The following is a 21,714-nucleotide window of genomic DNA, read 5'->3' as shown; positions in this document are numbered from 1 at the left end:
CTAGATTAGTGGAAAGTTTCATAGACTGGGAAAAAGTGCTGAATTTCTTTTACGCCTATCAAAATTGCTCTGGATACCTGAAAAGAAAGCAGGCTGGCATATGAGCAGTGTACCTTTTTAATCTGCCGCAGTTCTGTTCCAAGAAGCGTTCCTTATCAGCTCCCCCACTCCCCATTATGTTTCAGGCTGTGTTTATGCTCCGAAGAGTACGTCAGCACTGATAAATTAAGTGGTGTTTGGTAGACAGCTTATTTCTTTTGGACAGAGCTTAATGCATTTGTGTCAAGAACGCAATCCGTGAACTTTGTGATTATAACAGACATATGCTAAATGGGATGTTTCGATATGATCGTTCAAAGTGAAGCTTAAGAACTGTGGGTGATTAATTATTTTTGGGGTGCTCTAACTTTTCAAATAGCTATAATATTCAGTTTTGTTCTGACATAATGAGCTAACCATGGGGGACTCGGCGGTTCAGTGGCTATGCATTCTATTCTTTCGTTTGTGGATCTTTGGTTTAAATCCAACCGAGACTGGAAGTTCCTTGTGTCTGCTGGCGGTAAGGGTTCTATTTCAGATGAGGTAGGCGCCTCAACCGAGTTCGTAATGGGCGTGCGCCCCGAGACACAACACTGTTTTGGGTCTTGGCAAGGCAAATGTCAGCTGCCTATAGGGAAGCAGGTGAAGGGCCTACCCACACTCCCCCTCTCCCCCCCTCTCCCTCCGCCCCCCCCAGGGGCCAGGCCACTGCCAGTGTTGATCTAAGCCAGCTGCCAACAGAGAGAGTGCAGAGCAGTCTACAGCTGCTCTTAACCCTCCTTCCACCCTCACAGGAAGAGAGAAGAATCATCGCGCGTCATTACCTCTGAAATGAAAGGAGATGGAAAAACAATACAGGATGATAAATTATACAAAAAAGTGGTAGAGGATGTCTGAATTCTTCTAACTCATAATTCCAGTTTTTATTGCATGTAATATTCACTTGTCAAACATTCCAAAATGTTTGTGTGCACCATACCAGATTTAATTTTGAAATGAAGATCGATTCATGATAAACAAAAGCTAAAAATACGTGCAATTGTGTCTTTACAATTGCTGTTAAAAATGAAGCTTTTCAACCCATTGAGATGAAAAGGGTAAAGATTGAATGAATACACATTGGGTTTGTCACAGCTGGAAGGAAAGACAGGTTGATGTTTCAGATGGAGCCCTTTGCTGCAACGTTTTAGATCTAGTTGTTCACCTACGTTAACATTGCTGCCTTTTTCAAATGATCATTAACTTGCTGTGTATATCTAGCAGTTTCTGTTTATTTCCAAACTAGTATTTGATGTGAGTGTCACATGATTAACTTACAGCACAAACAATTTGATTCATTTCTTTTAGAATTGTACCTGGTTTGCCTTTTCATAAATATTCTGCATTTTGTTGCTGTAGTTATGTCATTCTGGTAAACGTCACACATCATAAGAACGTCAACCTTGGATTTGTTCTGCAGAAACCACGTTAAGTATGCCCATAAATATTTAGACCATGGCATCATCCTGGGCAGTGAACTCCTGTTCCCAATAGGAACCCAGGCATTTATTTGCAGGTTTGAACAGTTCTTTTTGTGACCATTCCCTAACTTGTACACCAGCTCTGCAGCTTCTAGTCCAGTCATAGTAACTTTCAGTGATTGATATTGGCTTTTTAGTTGTTGTATTGTTTTAATCCTATTCCCTTCAGTCCTGAGCTGATGTAATCTCTGTAAGGGTTGATTTGGATCTGTGTAAGCTCAAGAAAGCCCAATAACCATTGTGTTGGGGGAAAATCTGCCTATTTTCATTACATAGGACAGTCTTAGTCTAAAAGACTGAGAAGATAGAGTAATCTGCTCTCATAACATTGGCATTCTGAGTAAACAAAGGTCATTCAAAAGAATGATAAATAGCTGAGTCTACCTTGTAGGTTCTTTGTCCCCCTCAAATAATCTAACCCTAACCCTAACCCTACAAAAAATGAGCACTTACTGACAGTCCCAAATAACTTACATTATAATAGATACAAACTGCCCCTTGAAACCACGGACACTCGCAAATTACCAGCTGCGGACAGCCTTCAGAGCACCAAGTCAGTTTACAACTTAAAACACTAGAGACACAGGTCAGTGTGAAGCAGCAGCGGCTGGAAAAAAGCAGCTTTCATGTAATGGAGATCATTTTACCCAGCATGCATAGCGGCAGAGAATATCCTTTATCTCTGGACTTGAATGCATGCATAGCTCTAGGGATAGGGCTGCCACTATGGATGTTGGGTAAAAAGATCACCCATACATAAAAACCAGAGGGAGTGTGGGTGGCCTGAGCTTGTGAGGGGAGGGTGTCTGAACTTGCAGGGAGGCTTGAGTTTGGGGGAGAGGGAGGCTGGAATGGGGGCCGGTGGGGGGTAGAGATGGAGACTGGGGCCTTGGAGGGAGCGATGTCCCAGTTCTTAGAACTTCGCGCACAACAGCTTCTGGTGCAAGATTTTCAACTACAGGGGACCCAACCCTTAGAAGATAAATTCAATAACATTTGTAGAAGTCGCGTGACCAGGTGTCACATGATCCAATGTCACATGGTCAGATGTCTTGTGATTAAACATCACGTGATCAAACCTCCAGGAGTGCCTCCAACCAGAGTTGGCATATCTACTCCACAAGTACATCAGGTACTGATGAGCTGCTAACAGCATCCTAACCACCCTAATTCTTCAAACATTATCAGCTGCAACACACGAAGGGAGGGGGTCCAAGACAGAGTCTGCAAGACATTAATTCCCCTTCCCCTCCCCCCGCGCACTCTCCCCATGGCTCAGTTGATAGCCTCTGAGTCAGCAGGTCTATGGGTTCTGGTCCCACTCCGGAGACTTGAGCACAAAATTCTAGGCAGATACTCCAGCACAGTACTGAGGGAGTGCTGCACTGTTGGAGGTGCCGTCTTTCGGATGAGATGATAAACCGATGCCCCATCTGCTCCCTCATCGTAGACACAAAAGATCCCATGGCACTATTTTAAAGAAGAGCAGGGGTGTTATTCCTAGTGTCCTGCCAAAATTTATCTCTCAGTCAACATCACTAAAACAGATTATCACATTGCTGTTTGCGAGAGTTTGCTGTCCACAAATTGCTGCCACGTTTCCTACATTTCAACCTCAACAAGTACTTAATTGGCTGTGAAGTGCTTTGGGACGTCTGGTAGTCATGAAAGGTGCTATAGAAATGCAAGTCTTTGTTTTCTTTTCTTTTTGCCCTCATGTTTATCTAGCTTCCCCTTAAATGCCTCCATACTTGTCACCTCAACTACTTTTGGCATCAGGTTCCACCTTCTTAAAATGGATGAACGAATAGAACGGTTAAGTGAATAAAATTAATTGGCAAAATCATTATTCATTTAACAGTTTTCCTCCGTACTAACTACTTGTAAATTTCAGGCTGCAGGTCATTGAATCTTACAGCACGAGAGACCATTCAGCCCATCGTGCCTGTGCAAGCTCTTTGAAAGAACTATTGAATTAGTCCCACTTCCCTGTTCTTTCCCCATAGCCCTGCATGTGTGTTCTTTTTCAGTATATATCCAATTCCCTTTTTGAAAGTTACTATTCAATCTGCTTCCACCACCCTTTCAAGCAACGAATGCCAGATGCCCCCTGGTTCTTTTGCCAATTATCTTAAATCTGTGTCCTCTGGATATTAATCCTTTTGCCAGTGGAAACAGTTTCTCCTTATTTACTCTGAAAATCCTTCATAATGTTGAGCGCGTTTATTAAATCTCCCCTTAACCTTCTCTGCTCTAAGGAGAATCCCAGCTTCTCCAGTCTTGACCTCCTTCCTAAAGTGTGGTGTCCAGAGTTGGACACAATACTCCAGCTGAGGCCTCAACAATGATTTATAAAGGTTTAGCATAACTTCCTTGCTTTTGTACACCATGCCTCTATTAATAAAGCTCAGAAACTCATGTTTTTTTCACAGCTTTATCAACTAGTCCTACCACCTTTGAAGGTTTGTGTATGTGAACCCCCAGGTTTCCCTGTTCCTGTGCTCCCTTTAAAATTGTACCATTTAGTTTATATTGCCTCTCCTCATTCTTCCTTCCAAAATGCAACAATGTCTGACTTTTTTTTAATATAATGGTTGGCATCTTAAAAATCTGTGAAATCTGGAGTATGATGGTCACATGCTGGACACCAGACGTGAATATATCCAGAATAGTTGAAAAATCTTGCATATGTGCGCACTTCCTCTTGAGATGAGATACAAAGAAAAAAGGACACATCCGCGTTTACCCTCCACCTGAGCAACTAGTCCCAATCACCTTCCTGATTCCATATTCCTTCAACCGCTTGCCTTTATCCACCTATCCAATCGAATCTTGGATGTTGATGATTTGCAGTGACAGGATCGGTCCAAGTCAGCATGGATTTATGAAAGAGAAATCATGCTTGACAAATCTTCGAGAATTCTTTGAGGATGTAACTGGTAGAGTGGACAAGGGAGAACCAGTGGATGTGGTGTATTTGGACTTTCAAAAGGCTTTTGACAAGGTCCCACACAAGAGATTGGTGTGCAAAATTAAAGCACATGGTATTGGGGGTAATGTACTGACGTGGATAGAGAACTGGTTGGCAGACAGGAAACAGAGAGTCGGAATAAACGGGTCATTTTCAGAATGGCAGGCAGTGACAAGTGGGGTGCCGCAGTGCTCAATGCTGGGACCCTAGCTATTTACAATATACATTAATGATTTAGATGAAGGAATTGAGTGTTTTATCTCCAAGTTTGAAGATGACACTAAGCTGGGTGGTGGTGTGAGCTGTGAAGATGACGCTAAGAGGCTGCAGGGTGACTTGGACAGGTTAGGTGAGTGGGCAAACGCATGGCAGATGCAGTATAATGTGGATAAATGTGAGGTTATCCACTTTGGGGGCAAAAACAGGAAGGCAGAATATGATCTGAATGGCGGCAGATTAGGAAAAGGGGCAACGAGACCTGGGTGTCATGGTACATCAGTCATTGAAAGTTGGCATCTAGGTACAGCAGGCGGTGAAGAAGGCAAATGGTATGTTGGCCTTCATAGCTAGGGGATTTGAGTATCGGAGCAGAGAGTTGTTAACCTGTGGAATTCCCTACCACAGAGAGTTGTTGATGCCAGTTCATTGGATATATTCAAGAGGGAGTTAGATATGGCCTTTACGGTTAAAGGGATCAAGGCGTATGGAGAGAAAGCAGGAAAGGGGTACTGAGGTGAACGATCAGCCATGATCTTATTGAATGGTGGTGCAGGCTCGAAGGGCCGAATGGCCTACTTCTGCACCTATTTTCTATGTTTCAACGTCAACCACTAATCCTAGAAGTGAATTTCACAGCCTCACAACTCTCTCTGTAAAGAGTATCCCCTGCCCTCTGCTCCAAATCTCTTGCATTTAATCTTGTATCTATGGCTCCTCATCCATGCCCCTACTGCAACAAGTCTGCTTCTAACTACCCTGCTCGATGTTTTCATGATTTTAAATGCTTCAGTTGTATCGCTCCCTAATCTGCGTTCAAACAAAAGACCACCCAATTCTTCATTTCTTCTTTCGCATTTGTTTGTGCTCCAATTTCAGATTGGGCTTTAGCGCAGAAGCTGCAACTTATTTTCCAATTTCTCTGTTCTTGATTATAATTGTGGAAATTATCCCTGCCTACAGACAAGCTGTGTGAGGTGGAAGCTTTGTGCCATATTCCGCTATGGAGAGCTGAACGGGACATGGTCAGTGGATAAATGCAGCTTGAGCCTCAGCGGTCTGTGACAGAAGGTGTCTTAACTTTGTTACTACTAAAAAATCTTGTGCACACGCACAACTTGCTGTCCATTGCTGATGTCCAGATTTGTTGTCATGCTCTACATGGTGATATAGTTGTGCTTCCAGCTCTATCTTTGCTCTGCTCCCCACTCCCCGTTACTGTCAGGGTCCACATTTCGAATACAAGTTTTAACACTGATTTTTTTATTGATCAGTTAATGTGATCTGACAATAATAAAAATGGAATGTAAAAACAAACAATACATACTCCCCTATTCCCCTTTGTTTAAAATAAGCTTAATAACCCTTTATGTTTACAACCCACTAATGAATTGGTAGATATACATGCTTTAAATCGTCCAATTTCATACAATCTGATTTTCATCCTTAATATTGCGTCTGTAAACATAATGGGATTCGCTATGTAAACAGTTTCTGTAACACTGTAGTTACAGTCTCTGGCCACTAGGTAACTTTGTGCACCGATTTTCAATTTGCTTAATTCTCTCTCCCACTTGGTTGCCGTTTTGTTTTGCCTACTTTGCAGGTTAGCTTTTCTTCACATTTTCAATTTATTTTTAACTATTTAATCTACTTTAATTTATCAGTTCATTATCTTGCCACCTGCTGCAGTTCCCTCCATCTCTTGTTTCTGCTCCCCCACTCAGCTGTGTTGCCTCCAGTATCTCTCTCAGCTGTGGGGCCTTTCTTCCCTGCTCTGCTCCACTCCTGCTAGCTACATTTGCCACAAATATTTCTCGCTATATTAAATGAGGGACATTTGTAGGATTTCATGTTTCCAAGTCAGCGAGTGCCACCACACTATGAGCTACGTTATGTTCTAGGGTCCCTCCCTCATTGAGTTGAATTTAAGGTCGAGTTCCATTTGAGTGCATATTGATGCTAACGAACCCTTTTGTGAACATTAGAACAAACTTTCATGCCTGCTATATAGATACTGCATCCAGACAAACCTTTCCCAGCTCTAAATTGAGACCCTGATGCAGTTCTTAGCAAACTAATGTTTGAACCTCTTTGAAAAAACGATCTCAGGTTTTTCTTTTACTTGGAAGGCTGATGTATTGTTAGCATTCGTGCCTTCTCAGTTACTTGTGTCCCATGGTAAGACAGTGATGGGAATCCCAGGGATTCAGTTAAAAGGTCATTTCTCGGTCACTTTCTGGGCACCCCTCATTATGTTTCTGTTGACTGTCTGTCAGGCAGCTACATGGAGTACTGCAAGCACATTTATCAAACGTTACTGTTTAATTTGGCTATAGCGCAAAACTGGTTCTGGCATCGCCATCTTGGCACAAGGGGCTGGATTTCCTTAGCTGGGATCTCGGTCCTGCGTTGGTTGTGAGCCAAGGAGCGGGAGCCCGAACTGATCTATTTTCCGCTCTTCAGTGTTGCTGAATGCTGAAGCCAGATTTAAGACATTTTCAATCAAATGAAAAAAGCAGAGAAAAAACTCCTAAACTCTACCATTTAGAGAATGCAGCAATGGGAGTAAAATTCCAGTTTCCAATCTGTTACAATCCTTTTATTGCGGTTTGTTATTGCAGTTTTGTTCTCTGTGCGGATTGACTGGGGTCGGGTCGGGCCGTCACTCCTGATATCCACACAGATGTAAACATTACGATGCGATTGACTGTGGGTCCTTGGGGCAAGTTGTGTGAGGTGGAAGCTTTGTGCCATATTCCACTGTGGAGAGCTGAACGGGACATGGTCAGTGGATAAATGCAGCTTGAGCCTCAGCGGTCTGTGACAGAAGGTGTCTCAACTTTGTTACTATTAAAAATCTTGTGCATAACTTGCTGTCCATTGCTGATGTCCAATTTGTTGTCATGCTCTACATGGTGCTACAGTTGTGCTTCCAGCTCTATCTTTGCTCTGCTCCCCACTCCTCGTTACTATCAGGGTCCACATTTCCAATACAAGTTTTAACACTGATTATTTTTTTTATTGGTCAGATAATGTGATCTGACAATAATGAAAATGGAATGTTAAAACAAACAATACACACTCACCTATTCCCCTTTGTTTAAAATAAGCTTAATAACACCTTTTACTCAGAGGATGGGCAGCCAACCTGATTCCCGGGATGGCAGGACTGACATATGAGGAAAGACTGGATCGATTAGGCTTATACTCACTGGAATTTAGAAGAATGAGAGGGGATCTCATAGAAACTTATAAAATTCTGACAGGATTGGAAGGTTAGATGCAGGAAGAATGTTCCCGATGTTGGGGAAGTCCAGAACCAGGGGTCACGGTCTAAAGATAAGGGGTAAGCCATATAGGACTGAGATGAGGAGAAACTTTTTTACCAAACTTGTGAACCTGTGGAATTCTCTGCCACAGAAAGTTGTTGAGTCCAGTTTGTTGGACATATTCAAAAGGGAGTTAGATGTGGCCCTTATGGCTAAAGGGATCAGGGGGTATGGAGAGAAGGCAGGGGTGGGGTACTGAAGTTGCATGATCAGTCATGATCATATTGAATAGCGGTGCAGGCTCGAAGGGCCGAATGGCCTGCTCCTGTACCTATTTTCTATATTTCTATGTTTCTAACCTGCTACCATGAGGCGGGTTGGTAATTTAAATATGATAATAAGGCCTTAAGTCTCTACTTTAACCTGGATCCTGGGGCTGGCGATTCCCCGCAGCTGCAACGAGCCGATCACAGCCTCGGGAGCAATCCTTGCTGTCCGGGAGGAGCAGAAGTACTTCCTTCTGGCCTCCCAAGCTCCCTCAGCAGCCGACTCAGCCCAGGGGTTGGGGATCGGCTCTTGCCCCCCATACACCCCTCCCCTAGGCTTAGAACCCCCGCCCACCCAGCTCACCTGGACCTAGCATTTATCTGCTGCCGCAGAGTCCAGCCTATGTTCCCCACCCAACTAGAAACCAGTCTGTCAATTGGGCTGACTTCTTGGCAGGTAACTCACCCATTACGTCACACGCACGCTGTGGATAAAACCCCAAGTTTCCTGCCATCTACCGGGTCTTCTTCCCCCCCCCCCCCCCCCCCCCCCACACACAAACCGTACGGCTGGGAAATGGAAAAATCCCGACCATGGGATTGTTTTTTGGTGGAATGTTTTTTGTTACAGCAACAAAATGCAAATCAGAAATGACAAAGCCGATTGGTCGTATAAGCAGGTTGAAGGCATAGGATATCATGTGTGATCAGATTGGTTGAATCAATGGCATTGATTCCCCGCCTCCGCCCCGGTCCTTCTGATCACCTCGGCCGATAGCGAGCCTGGAGCTACGTGCATGGGACCGTCCCCATGGGTCCCTGACTGCCAGGTATGGCGGCCCAACAATAATAAAATAAGGCCCTGTCATTCAGATCGGCAGGCCCTCCACATCCCCAGCTTGTCGGGCTCTTTGGCCGATTACGCGCTCACTGTACCCTCCTGGCTCTTCGTTACTATCAGGGTCCAGATTTTGAATATAGGTTTTAACTTTTTCTTTATTGATTAGATAACGTGATCTGACAATAATGCAAATGGAATGTTAAAACAAACAATACACCCTCACCTGTTCCCCTTTGCTTATAAAAAAGTTAATAACCCTTTATGTTTTCATATTTGCAACCCACGAATGGATTGGCAGATACAAGTGCTTTAAATCAGCCAATTTCATACAATCTGATTTTGGTAGAGGGAACAACAAAAAAAGACAATCACAGTTTGCCTGCAATAAAGATCCTTTCGCATTTTTGTCAAGCAGCTAACAATCTCCTTCAACCAACATAAATGTCACAGTTCATTAATCTTGCAGTGGAGCTTGCAATTATTGCAAAGTAGCTGAACAAAAATTGAGAAACTCCTGATTTACCCACAAACACATTGCGCAGAGCAATGTAATCCTATTCCCCACGGACACGCAGCAGAACATTTCTTTGAGTTTTACTAGTCTAAAATGTAGAAAATGCAGACTTTTTGTTGCAAAGCTATATTCTATTTGATGTTCAATGCAAGTAAAATTTTACAAGTATAGTTGGAATTCAGGACAAAGAACCATTCGAGAAACTGCAGTCTCATTCTCCTAGTTCTTTAATATGAGATTTTGATAAATGCACTAGTGTGCTCTGGGTAGTGTGTTTGGGTTTTCTTACATTAATAAAGCCTATTTTTAATTAACCATTTGAATTGATATTCTTTTGTGTAAACGTGAAATATTTGCAATGTTCATAAAAGTGGTCAGGATGTCTGGATACTGGGTGTGCTGAGGGGATCACAACATTCATTACAAGTTGCAGCTTCATTTCCATACACATTCTACCAAAAGTTTACATTTGTTAGTATTAAAAATACTTAGTCGTGTTTTGTGCATGACGTTGGAAGTCTACTAACCCTTTACATCACTGAAGTAGAGTACAAATGTGTTTCTAACTAATATACACCAATTACCATTCCCGACAGTATGAGTCTCATAAGTCTCTTAACTCATTTTACTAATTATTTTAACTATCCAATTTCCTTTTTCTTTCTTTTCCCATTTTACTCTTCTTTTTATTTTCTGCCTCTTTGTATCTCCCTTCCTTTCATTAGACCCAAATAAGCACGTTCTGAATATCAGTGGTGCAGACCATCACATGGAGGAAGGTTTAATCCATACTTAGTTTACTGGTGCTTCACTATGATCCAACGTTTATCATGTCAAACCCAGAGAAGTTGTGTATACTTAAAAGAGCTACAGCCTACAGGTTTTTAATCCCAAAGTGTGGTACTTAACCAATACTGCTTGATTGGACATAAACACAACTATTTTTTATTATTTCGATTCATGATGTCTTCCACTGTGGGCCTTGGAAATTCACATGGGTTTGTCTATATTTTTTAAAAATCCTATTTTCAGTAGTTGTTAAAATCCCAAATAAAAGACTCCTAGTTAAACTAAAAGACCAAGGAATCCAAGGTAGAGCATGAGATTGGATCAGAATTGGTCGAGAAAAAGGAATAGATTGAGGCATTCCACATAATTGTGAAGAGAAATGACAAATGATGTTCAGCACCGATGAATAGTGCGCACTGGTCAAAAAGAATGTGCGATATAACTATAGTTAATAGAACTGAATTATCAGAGATTTGGAAAGGGGCCTCGGAGTGATAGTTAACTTGTTAACCTTCAATATATGGCCCTCTGACAAAGGAAAAAGCAGCAAATAGAATATGTAACCAGAGCACTGGTGCGAACACACTAGGGGAGATGGTTTCTGATGTGCGTTGTGTGTACTGCGACCATGAACACGCCCTTTATAAATATTTTGTACCATTTGGCTGAACACCAAACAAAGGAAATCTTCTCCACTGAGGTATTGTGCTCAATTCTGGTCCTCAAGCCATAAAACACACGTACAGCATTGAAGAGAAATGCAGCAGGATTGATCCCAAGTGTAAAGCAGTGGGTTACGAGGAATGTGTACAGAAGCCCGAGCTCCACAATCTAAAAAGAATGTGGCCACATACACCAAATATCAGCACTCAGAATTTTACTTCTATTACTAGGGGGATTAAGGGGTATGGTGAGAAAGCAGGAATGGGGTACTGAAGTTGCATGTTCAGCCATGAACTCATTGAATGGCGGTGCAGGCTCGAAGGGCCGAATGGCCTACTCCTGCACCTATTTTCTATGTTTCTAATGCAGGAAAGTAGCGACAGTGAAGATAGTTAAATTATTGTTGAGAGCCTGATAGTCGGAAAAATTTCTATGCTGAGCAGATGTAGCTGTTTGGAACAATCTATAGGGTGGGCTAGTAGCATTAGGAATATTTAAAATGGAGTCGGATCTTTTTAAGCTACCAGAAGGATGAGAATCGAAAGGCTAAATGGCCTTTCCTGATCCTTGGCTTTTCTTATATTCTTGTACATTTCTCCCCACCCTCAGACTACATGCATTTTCCATCTGCAAGACAGGACAATTAACAATGGGCAAATTCTAGGTGCGCGATTATCAGTCCTAACTCAGCCACAGATGTGGCCATCACCTCAGCCCAGAATTGTGTCCTTCACTACGCAGCTGTTGTGGTAAATCCTTGTACATGGCTGCCATTGACCTTACAAAGGCCTTTGACACTCACCCTCGAGGGACTATGGAGCGTCCTCCTCCATTTCGGCTGCCCCCAAAAGTTCGTCACCATCCTCTGCCTGCTCCACAACGACATGCAAGCCATGATCCTTACCAGCGGATCCATTACAGACCCAATCCACGTCCGGACCGGGGTCAAACAGGGCTGCGACATCACGCCGACCTTCTTCTCAATCTCTCTCGCTGTCATGCTCCACCTCACACTCAACAAACTCCCCGCTGGAGTGGAACTAAACTACAGAACCATGGGAACCTGTTTAACCACCTTCGTCTCCAGGCCAGATCCAAGACCGTCCCAACCTCTGTCGTCGAGCTACAGTACGCGAACGACGCCTGCGTCTGCGCACATTCAGAGGCTGAACTCCAAGTCATAGGCGTACGAAAGTATGGGCCTTACACTCAAGATCCGTAAAACAAAGGTCCTCCACCAGCCTGTCCCCACCACACAGCACTAAGCCCCCCAGTCATCAAGATCCACGGCGCGGCCCTGGACAACGTGGACCATTTCCCATACCTCAGGAGCCTCTTATCAACAAGGGCAGACATTGACAACGAGATTCCGCACCGCCTCCAGTGCAGCCTTCGGCCACCTGAGGAAAAGAATGTTTGAAGATTAGGCCCTCAAATCTGCCACAAAATCTGTCATGGTCTATAGGGCTGTAGTGATACCCGCACTCCTGCATGGCTCAGAGACTTGGACCACATACAGTAGACACCTCAAATCGCTGGAGAAATACCACCAACGATGTCTCCGCAAGATCCTGCAAATCCCCTGGGAGGACAGACGCACCATCGTTAACGTCTTCGACCAGGCTAACATCCCCAGCACCGAAGCACTGACCACACTTGAGCAGCTCCACAGGGTGGGCCCATTGTTAGCATGCCTGACACAAGACTTCCAAAACAAGCGCTCTACTCGAAACTCCTTCATGGCAAACGAGCCCCAGGTGGGCAGAGGAAATGTTTCATAGACACCCCCAAAGCCTCCCTGACAGCTGGGGGTCCCTGGCCAAAGACCGCCCTAAGTGGAGGAAGTGCATCTGGGAGGGCGCTGAGCACCTCGAGTCTCATCGCCAAGAACATGCAGAAATCAAGCGCAGGCAGCGGAACGAGCATGCAGCAAATCAGTCCCACCCACCCTTCCCTCAACGACTGTCTGTTCCACCTGTGACAGAGACTGTGGTTCTCGCATTGGACTGTTCAGTCACCTAAGAACTAATTTTTAGAGTGGAAGCAAGTCTTCCTCGATTCCTAGGGACTGCCTACGATAATGTTGTGGTCTGCACACCTGGAATCTGAATCGAAAAGGGAAAGTGGCTGATGGTGCTGTGTGAATCTATTTTTGCCCATTCTAACTTGGTGAGCAAGCCTTTCCTCTATTCCATTCTGTCCTTTAAACATTCGTTAATTCAAGATTTTTCCATTCTTTAAACTCCAGTAATGTCACTTCCCTAAACCACCCCCTGTCCCCAGGTAATTTTGCACAAGTTGTTTATGATTGGCCTTTAACAATGCACATGCTAATGTTTTTGAACCCATTTTTGGACAGGAGCCATCGCTACAACAATGCCAAACATGGAGAAGCATTAATACATTCTACCTGTGCTGCACTCCTGTTTATGCAGCTCTGTATCTTTGTTAATATCAAACAAATTTAAATATGAGGGCTTGGTCATTAAGCCTGCAATGTATAGATAGAATTACAAGCCAAGATTTGCTTATTGCCTTGGGCACATTTTCAGTGTATGCAGTGAATTTCAAAGACTAACACCTTCTTAGAGTGCGGAAAGAAAGATCTATTCCACACTGTTTGTTCCTATTGGAATTCTTGCAGTAGCCTGTGGTTACAACCAGTGGTTCGTGCTGTTATAATGTTGATTCTTTGGATCTGTCCCGAATGATCTCATGCATTGTCAGTGAAGGGGGTAAACTATTAAACATTTGTGATTGTGCAAAACAATCATCTGGTTCAACAGGCTTGAAATTCACAAAAAATAATCACATGTTCAAATAAAACGATTATAATATTTATTCAAACAAAATTATACCTCTCCTCTGCACCTTAAAATTGTTCATGCAAACTCTAATATAATAGCTACTTTTACAACATAGCAGATTTGCTATACAGGGTATTACTTACAAATATTTTACATTTGGAACTTTGCAATGTGCTTGCCTTTATATTTTCCAGCAAAGGTGAGCCATTGAGGTCAAACATAGATTTCACAATAAAAACAGAAAATGCTAGAAATCTCAGCAGGTCAGGCAGTATCTGTGGAGAGAAACCGAGTTAACGTTTCGGGTCAATGACTCTTCGTCAGAACTGGCAAATATTCGAAATGAACGAATTCCTAAGGAGCATTGACGGGGGAGGGGAGGAAAGAGCAAAAGGGAAGATCTGTGATCGGGTGGAAGACAGGAGAAATTAGAGAGATAAAAGGGATGATGGGCTGACTTGATATGGTAATAGCAGAAGTTAGAAAAAGATTAGTTTAGATAGGGTGTGAATGGCAGGATAATTACCAGCTGCCATGGAAAACAAAGAGAGAAAAAATACATCAGAGCAAAACATGGGCAGAGGTTAAGGTCTGAAATTGTTGAACTCGATATTGGGACCAGAAGGCTGTAAAATGCCTAAACGAAAGATGAGGTGCTGTTCCTCGAGCTTGCGTTGAGCTTCATTGGAACAGTGCAGGAGTGCGAGGATGGAGATAACAGAGTGGAGTGGAGAATTAAAGTGACAGGCGAACGGAAGCTCGAGGTAACGCTTACGGACTGAACGGAGATGCTTCGCAAAGCGGTCACTATGCTGCTTTGGTTGCCGTGTGACAAAAAATTTGCTAAAACTGTGCTCTGTGTTACATGAACAAATAAATTCATCAGCAGCTTTGTCAATTCAGAGATTATCCTAATGATTTTTATACACAGGTGAAAAGAAGACCATGTCTACAACATCAGCCGCAGGAAGCCAACAGATCTACTCGCAAGGAAGTACATTCCAGCCTGGGCGAGCAGGGCAAACATTCAGGTAAATTTAAGGGCATCTCAGATACATCGCACGTTGTTTAAATTAATGTAAGCAAATACATTCGGGGCATGTCTGCTGTAGCCATTGAAATAATTTGTTCATCTTTTACCTAAAAGCAGCAACTTCAGAATCTCACGGGGGGGAAAACCAGCTTTGGGATACTGTTCCTTTAAGAAATTTACATCACGTGGTCTGGTGACATTCCCATTTTTCATTATGTGTGTGTACCATAATATATTATATATAATATGTATTGTGTATATAATACACACGGTTTGTATATTCGTACAATCAATTTAACCTTTCTTGTGAGTTTATTACTTTTTATGAGGTTTTTGCTAACATCACCTGTTGACCTAACTTGGCCAGTTCTCTACCAGTTGAATCTATGATGCAACTTTCATATCTGGCTGACAGACTTTCCTACTGAAGGAGAAAGGTCTGTTCGGACCAATAATGTGAAAACAGTATTACTGCTGCGTGCAAGCAGACTGAACATTTAGCTCAATTATATGGGCTCAGCATTACCTGAGCATCTTAGGCCTGGTGATGTTAGTCTATAGAAAGCTTTTCATCAAATTTCTCCCACATTGAACTCTATTCCCATTCTCCACTGTCTCTCTGAGATGGGCTTTGCATTGGCATCCCATCTGTGGTCTGTTATGTAAACAAGTAAGATTCAATACTTGGCTATTTGCCTTGATGTCATGCAAATCTTGCATTGGTGTTGGGTGAATGGTCTAACTGCCAGCAGCGCCTCACAGAAATGCAGAGTGAAATGACGCACACCCTTAGCAACAACAGGAACCAGTTGGCAAAGAGACCCCTCAAACAAAGGAGATCAGTCCATTTTTGGCAAGACAAGCTAACATCATTCCGATTAAACTATCTGTTAGTCTCCTGACACAGGTCTCTGTGCACTTTTGCCTGTTTATTCTTATAGCAAAAGAACATTCAGTGGAAGAAAAGATGGTCATTCTCTTGATACTTTATTCAGCACAGAAGAGTTGATTGTTAGATCTTGCCCTAAGCATTGATTTGGCCATTGTTTATTGCTTCCCATGATCTAGTATAAGCGGAAGCCCCAACACCAAGCTTAAATGGCTCAAAATAAATACCAAGAAATTTGCTTAAATAGTTTTTATTTGTCCGATATGGAGTATGGATACTCACCACATAGGAACACTCCCCACTTAGCTAAGCCTAGAGAATCTAGATACAAATTGGCAAGAGCCAATGCTTGGGGGTCCTGAAGTATACATAGAGGAGTTCGCCAGCTAAAGTCATTGGTAACTTTAACCACTGCTAGTTCAGTTATGAACACCCTTGCCTGTAGGGCATGGGAGACTGCAGGGTTATCTGGAATTAATTGGGAAGAATCACAGTCGCCAATGATAGCTCTATTCCGCTAGGTACCATCAATGACCAGAGATGGTTGGCTAATCATCAATCATTCCCATTGCCAGGCATGCCATCTTGATGCCCTCTTGCCCCCAAACAGACCACATTTACCTACTTTGCCTAGGAGGTTGAGCATTAGATAGTTGATGAGTGTGAGATTGAGCCCTTACTTAGCAAGTAGTCCAATCTGGCTCTTGAACTCTGAAAGGTTGGTTTCTGGCTCGTATCCTTTTCTCATTTAAGGCTGTACAGGAGGACCTGTAAGGGATAGCACTCCTGGGTGTTGTAAATTGTGACTGTTGTCGTTGTTAATCATTAATGTTCCAACCAAGGTCATTCCTATTGAATTATGTCATTTTAATTCCTTTAGCGGGAGAGACTTAAAAAAATGGAGTGTTTTGTCACATCACCAAACACTTCATATGTTGTCAGTTCAGTGCTTGGTATAATTAGTGCGAACAGAAATAGCCCATATGGCGTTTACAAAGGGTGCTACTGTGTGTGTTCAGCATGACTCAATCACTTGACAGTGCAAGCTTTCAGTGCCTCGTGGAGCCTTAGCATTAATTGAAAGTGGAAATTTATGTAACGGCGTTCATTTAACGATGGCCTTAAAGGAAAAGGTATAGTCCATTCAGTCCCTCGAGCCTGTTCTGTCATTCAGTTGGGTCGTGGCTGATCTACCTCAACTCCGTTTGATCCATAACCCTTGATACCCAATAAATCTGTCAATCTCAGTCTTAAAAATTTAAATTGATCCAGCATCTACAGCCTTTTGGGGGAAAAATTTCACATTTCTGCTATCCATTGTGTGGAAAAAATGCTTCCTGATTTCACTCCTGAATGGCCTAGCTCTAGTTTGAAGATAATGGGCCGGATTTTGCTTTAGAAATAACGGTGAGGCTAACCGAGCTCACCGTTATTAAAGAGTAAATCCGACGGACACCTCCGGCCACCACACATGCGCAGTTAATCGCAGAAATCAGGACGTTGCTGTCCGAGGTGGCCTGCTCCTCCAGAAGCTTTGCTGTACCGGTATCTCGCCGTGTTGAAATACATGGAACGTCATGAAGTTGTGGTACTTGCGTGATACCCACAAAACTCGCCAGAAAAAGTTAGGGCTTGTCGATTCCAGTGTAAGCACATTTTTAATGGGGTGATCAGTTTTGATTACTGCCAAGCAACCTCTCTGGCATTGAAAATTAACTTTTACAATTGTGGAGTCTCTTTCCTTCAGATTTTAATTATTGTTGGAGATATTTTTTTAATTTTTTAACTTATTTTCTGTCCCCGTCTTAAACCCATATTTCTTTCTCTTTATTTCGCTTTCTGTGCCTGATTTGACATTGAATTAAATATTCTAAGTTGCCTTTCCTGGGTCAGATGCTGCGCTCCTCATTAATGATTTTTCAATCTGATTGGTTAAGGAATTACATAGTTGCTTTCCCAGTTCACACAGTTCCAAGATCCCCTGTAGAGGGTGCTGTGCTGAAATGGCTCTCAGACAGAAGTTCCAGTGCAAAATTTACATAAAAAGTCTGTGGGTATGTGTAATGAATGGCTACTACTCTTCGTTAACCTCCGGAGGGCTAAATCCAGCTCAGTGTCCCCTTGTTCTAGATTTCCCCACCAAAGGAAATGGCTTCTCTGTATCTACTCTATCGGATCCTTTTAGAATTTTAACCACCTCAGTCGGATCAACTTTCTAAACTCAAGGGAGTACAACTCAAGTTTATGCAACCTGTCCTCGTAATTTAACCCTTTAAGCCTCTCTATCATTCTGGTGAATCTGTTCTGCATCCTCTCCAAGGCCAATATATCTTTCCTGAGGTGTAGTGCTCAAAACTGACTCCAGATGGGGTCTGAGCAGGGCTCTGTACAACTAAAGCATAACTTCCACCCTTTTGTACTTCAACCCTGTTCGGGCGATGCTTTTAGAGCTACAAAAAGGGAGTATGAAAACAAACTTGCAAGGGATATCAAAATCAACACACAGAATTTCTACAATTATATAAGGAAAAAGCGGGCAGTCAGGAGCAATGTTGGCCCTCAAAAACTGATATCGGTGATATTGTCAATGATACAGAAATGGTGGACATGTTAATAATTAATTTGCATCAGTATTTACAGTAGAGGAAGAGGATAGCATGCTGGAAATCCCATGGAAACTAATATTGAATCAGGGACAGGGACTCTAAAATTAACGTAAGTAAAATAACAGTAATGAAGAAAATAATGGGACTAAAGAGTGACAAGTCACCAGGCCAGATAATTTCCATCCTTGGGTTTTAAAGGAAGCAGATGTCCAAACTATAATCTTCCAAACTTCTCTCGATTCAGGAACCACTCAGTTAAATTGGGAAATTGCGCATGTCACTCCACTATTTAAGAATGCCGACAGAGGGAAACCAGCGAATTATAGACGAGTTAGTCTAACATCTCTTGGGAAATTGCTAGAGTCTATAATTAAGCCTCTTCTCTTAGGCGGTTCCTCGTATCAGAGATGACTTGCTTCCACACCAAAAAAGGATGAGTTCACAGGTGTTTCAGTGAAGGACCTGACATTCCAGGTTCTGAACTACATATTGAAGGGTGGATGATGCCTGTGCGTGGATTTTTTTTAACGTGTGGTGGCCGTTTCACATCAGCCACCGCACGGGCTTGATGGAGCTAGATCTTGTTCCAGTGGCAAGAATTAACCAAGACGACTGGAGACCAGCTCTGCTGCACAGACATAGTGCGCACATATATCGCAGTGTGGGCTGGCCCGTGCTGCCCTGGGCCCTCGGATCTTCTGGGCCCCGAATTCATGCATCTCCTGGGCCCCGACCACGTTGCTCTACGATTTCTCGCCTCTCCTTCGCCCCGACCTCGCTGCTACTCTGCTGCTTGCCGCCTCTCCTGCTGTACCTGCTTACGCTCCAATCAGCGACCTGGATTTTGGTGACGTCCAATCCAGTCGCCATTCTCCAAGTCGTCGCCCTCCATAAAAGGAGCGGAGGTGTGGCGGCCCGGGAGCAGTGTGGAGACGTGCCATTTCAGGGAGCAGTGTGAGCTGGCGGCGAATAATGCCGTGGCCATTTCCTCATTCCAGGGTCTAGCCACCGGGTCGGGCCTGGCTCACGTGTCGGAGAGAGAGAGAGAACCAATGCATCCGCTATCTCTGCAGCTACCTCTTTTAAGACCTTAGGATGCAGCCCATCAGGTCCAGGGGACTTGTCCACCTTTAATCCCATTCATAGACATAGACATAGACATAGAAAATAGGTGCAGGAGCAGGCCATTCAGCCCTTCTAGCCTGCACCGCCATTCAATGAGTTCATGGCTGAACATGAAACTTCAGTACCCCATTCCTGCTTTCTCGCCATAACCCTTGATCCCCCGAGTAGTAAGGACTTCATCTAACTCCCTTTTGAATATATTTAGTGCATTGGCCTCAACTACTTTCTGTGGTAGAGAATTCCACAGGTTCACCACTCTCTGGGTGAAGAAGTCTCGGTCCTAAATGGCTTACCCCTTATCCTCAGACTGTGACCCCTGGTTCTGGACTTCCCCAACATTGGGAACATTCTTTCTGCATCTAACCTGTCTAAACCCGTCAGAATTTTAAACGTTTCTATGAGGTCCCCTCTCATTCTTCTGAACTCCAGTGAATACAAGCCCAGTTGATCCAATCTTTCTTGATAGGTCAGTCCCGCCATCCCGGGAATCAGTCTGGTGAACCTTCGCTGCACTCCCTCAATAGCAAGAATGTCCTTCCTCAAGTTAGGAGACCAAAACTGTACACAATACTCCAGGTGTGGCCTCACCAAGGCCCTGTACAACTGTAGCAACACCTCCCTGCCCCTGTATTCAAATCCCCTCGCTATGAAGGCCAACATGCCATTTGCTTTCTTAACCGCCTGCTGTACCTGCATGCTAACCTTCAATGACTGATGTACCATGACACCCAGGTCTCGTTGCACCTTCCCTTTTCCTAATCTGTCACCATTCAGATAATAGTCTGTCTCTCTGTTTTTACCACCAAAGTGGATAACCTCACATTTATCCACATTATACTTCATCTGCCATGCATTTGCCCACTCACCTAACCTATCCAAGTCACTCTGCAGCCTAATAGCATCCTCCTCGCAGCTCACACTGCCACCCAACTTAGTATTATCCGCAAATTTGGAGATACTGCATTTAATCCCCTCGTCTAAATCATTAATGTACAATGTAAACAGCTGGGGCCCCAGCACAGAACCTTGCGGCACTCCACTAGTCACTGCCTGCCATTCTGAAAAGTACCCGTTTACTCCTACTCTTTGCTTCCTGTCTGACAACCAGTTCTCAATCCACGTCAGCACACTACCCCCAATCCCATGTGCTTTAACTTTGCACATTAATCTCTTGTGTGGGACCTTGTCGAAAGCCTTCTGAAAGTCCAAATATACCACATCAACTGGTTCTCCTTTGTCCACTTTACTGGAAACATCCTCAAAAAATTCCAGAAGATTTGTCAAGCATGATTTCCCTTTCACAAATCCATGCTGACTTGGACCTATCATGTCACCATTTTCCAGATGCACTGCTATGACATCCTTAATAATTGATTCCATCATTTTACCCACGACTGAGGTCAGGCTGACCGGTCTATAATTCCCTGTTTTCTCTCTCCCTCCTTTTTTAAAAAGTGGGGTTACATTGGCTACCCTCCACTCCATAGGAACTGATCCAGAGTCAATGGAATGTTGGAAAATGACTGTCAATGCATCCGCTATTTCCAAGGCCACCTCCTTAAGTACTCTAGGATGCAGTCCATCAGGCCCTGGGGATTTATCGGCCTTCAATCCCATCAATTTCCCCAACACAATTTTCCGACTAATAAAGATTTCCCTCAGTTCCCCCTCCTTACTAGACCCTCTGACCCCTTTTATATCCGGAAGGTTGTTTGTATCCTCCTTAGTGAATACCGAACCAAAGTACTTGTTCAATTGGTCTGCCATTTCTTTGTTCCCCGTTATGACTTCCCCTGATTCTGACTGCAGGGGACCTACGTTTGTCTTCACCAACCTTTTTCTCTTTACATACCTATAGAAACTTTTGCAATCCGCCTTAATGTTCCCTGCAAGCTTCTTCTCGTACTCCATTTTCCCTGCCCTAATCAAACCCTTTGTCCTCCTCTGCTGAGTTCTAAATTTCTCCCAGTCCCCAGGTTCGCTGCTATTTCTGGCCAATTTGTATGCCACTTCCTTGGCTTTAATACTATCCCTGATTTCCCTAGATAGCCACGGTTGAGCCACCTTCCCTTTTCTATTTTTACGCCAGACAGGAATGTACAATTGTTGTAATTCATCCATGCGGTCTCTAAATGTCTGCCATTGCCCATCCACAGTCAACCC

The 21,714-nt window shown here is 43.5% G+C and overlaps 1 protein-coding gene across 9 annotated transcripts in view; it reads left to right on the top strand.

Annotated features, from left to right (window-relative positions):
• arnt2 (aryl-hydrocarbon receptor nuclear translocator 2) overlaps positions 1-21,714 on the top strand; it is a 576,442-nt gene that overhangs the window by 388,904 nt on the left and 165,824 nt on the right. For all 9 annotated transcript variants that reach the window (XR_011587457.1, XR_011587456.1, XM_070858690.1 and 6 more), the window contains one exon: positions 14,830-14,929. Coding sequence is in view for 7 of the 9 variants with exons in the window: in XM_070858690.1 (XP_070714791.1) it covers positions 14,830-14,929 (100 nt within the window). In the remaining 2 variants the exon portion in view is untranslated. The remainder of the gene's footprint in view (positions 1-14,829; positions 14,930-21,714) is intronic.

This window comes from Pristiophorus japonicus, chromosome 17, assembly GCF_044704955.1.
Source record: "Pristiophorus japonicus isolate sPriJap1 chromosome 17, sPriJap1.hap1, whole genome shotgun sequence".
NCBI lineage: Eukaryota > Metazoa > Chordata > Chondrichthyes > Pristiophoridae > Pristiophorus > Pristiophorus japonicus.
The sequence above is the reverse complement of the archived record's forward strand: the minus strand, read 5'-3'. Positions and strand labels throughout refer to the sequence as shown.